Below are 1,284 nucleotides of genomic sequence, written 5' to 3'. Positions count from 1 at the left end.
TTGGTAGATCACAAGAAAAAAAAAAGGATTTGAAAATCTGACGTACCTTTAAAAAAGTAGATTTCCTTGATTTTGTTTAGACAAAAAAAGATTCACTTACAGATAGACCAATTATAAACCCTAATATATAACTCAAAAGACTCCGTTGAGTTTTTTTCATTCAAAAAGTCTTCTTCTTTCATAAATTATTTATTTAGGGTTTTCATAAGTTTCCGACTAATCGGAAATGACGAGTATTGATTTGTTACCTCGACCGGAAAATTTACAATCATTTAATCATTCTTCTTCTTCTCCGATTGTTCGATCTGATGAACTTCATGTTCTTGCTGTTGATGATAGTATCATAGATCGGAAAGTTATTGAACGTTTACTAAAGATCTCTTCTTGCAAAGGTAAAAACCTAATTTTTATTCTGATGAATTTCATGTTCTTGTTCTGTTTTTTAGGGTTTCTAATTTGGTTTTTGATTTGATTTCTGTAGTTACTGCTGTTGATAGTGGAAGAAGAGCTTTACAATTACTTGGATTAGATGGAACTAATAACAACAATTCAGTTGGATTTGATGTAAGTGATAGAGAGTGCCAAATTATTTCAAGATCTAGGGTTTTATTATTGATGATTAATAATGACTCTGTTTTTTGTTCTTGATTTTTAGGGTTTGAAAGTGAATCTGATCATAACTGATTACTGGATGCCTGGAATGACTGGATATGAACTTCTAAAGAAGATCAAGGAATCTTCAATGTTTAGAGAAGTACCAGTAGTAATAATGTCATCAGAAAATGTATTAACAAGAATCAATAGATGTTTGGAAGAAGGAGCTGAAGAATTTTTAGTAAAACCAGTACAACTTTCAGATGTTAGAAGATTGAAAGATCAAATTAAAAGAGATGAAATTGAATCAAATGAGAAAGAAAATGATTCCATTTTTAATAATAAAAGAAAATTGCAGGATTCACCATCATCATCATCAGATCTTCATCTTTCAACATCATCATCATCAGATTCAACATCATCATCATCAGATTCAACATCATCATCAGATTCAACATCAATGGCTGAATCACCATTGAGAAGACTTAGACAAACAAATGAATTTGAATTAGTATAATTAGGGTAATTAGTTATAGTACTAATTTTTCCCTCTTTCTATTTTTGGAAGATGATTGTGATTATCTTCTGTTTTTTTGAGAGGGAAACAAACAATAACTTTGAGTATAATTTTTTATTTTCTTATGATCATATTATATGATGACAGAGGGATATCTGGACTTATCTTTTTTT

At 29.5% G+C, this 1,284-nt stretch overlaps 1 protein-coding gene across 1 annotated transcript; it reads left to right on the top strand.

The window, feature by feature from the left end:
- On the top strand, window positions 1–1,284 carry LOC147547730 (two-component response regulator ORR5-like). Its single transcript, XM_086671599.1, has 3 exons — window positions 1–392; window positions 482–564; window positions 656–1,284. The coding sequence occupies exons 1-3, from the start codon at window positions 227–229 to the stop codon at window positions 1,109–1,111; spliced, it is 705 nt and encodes a 234-aa protein (XP_086527725.1). The 5' UTR covers window positions 1–226; the 3' UTR covers window positions 1,112–1,284.

Source organism: Eschscholzia californica, unplaced genomic scaffold (genome assembly GCF_041429995.1).
Source record: "Eschscholzia californica isolate CP2 unplaced genomic scaffold, dmEscCali1.0.p SCAF_3, whole genome shotgun sequence".
NCBI lineage: Eukaryota > Viridiplantae > Streptophyta > Magnoliopsida > Ranunculales > Papaveraceae > Eschscholzia > Eschscholzia californica.
This window is presented reverse-complemented; position numbering and strand designations above follow the sequence as displayed.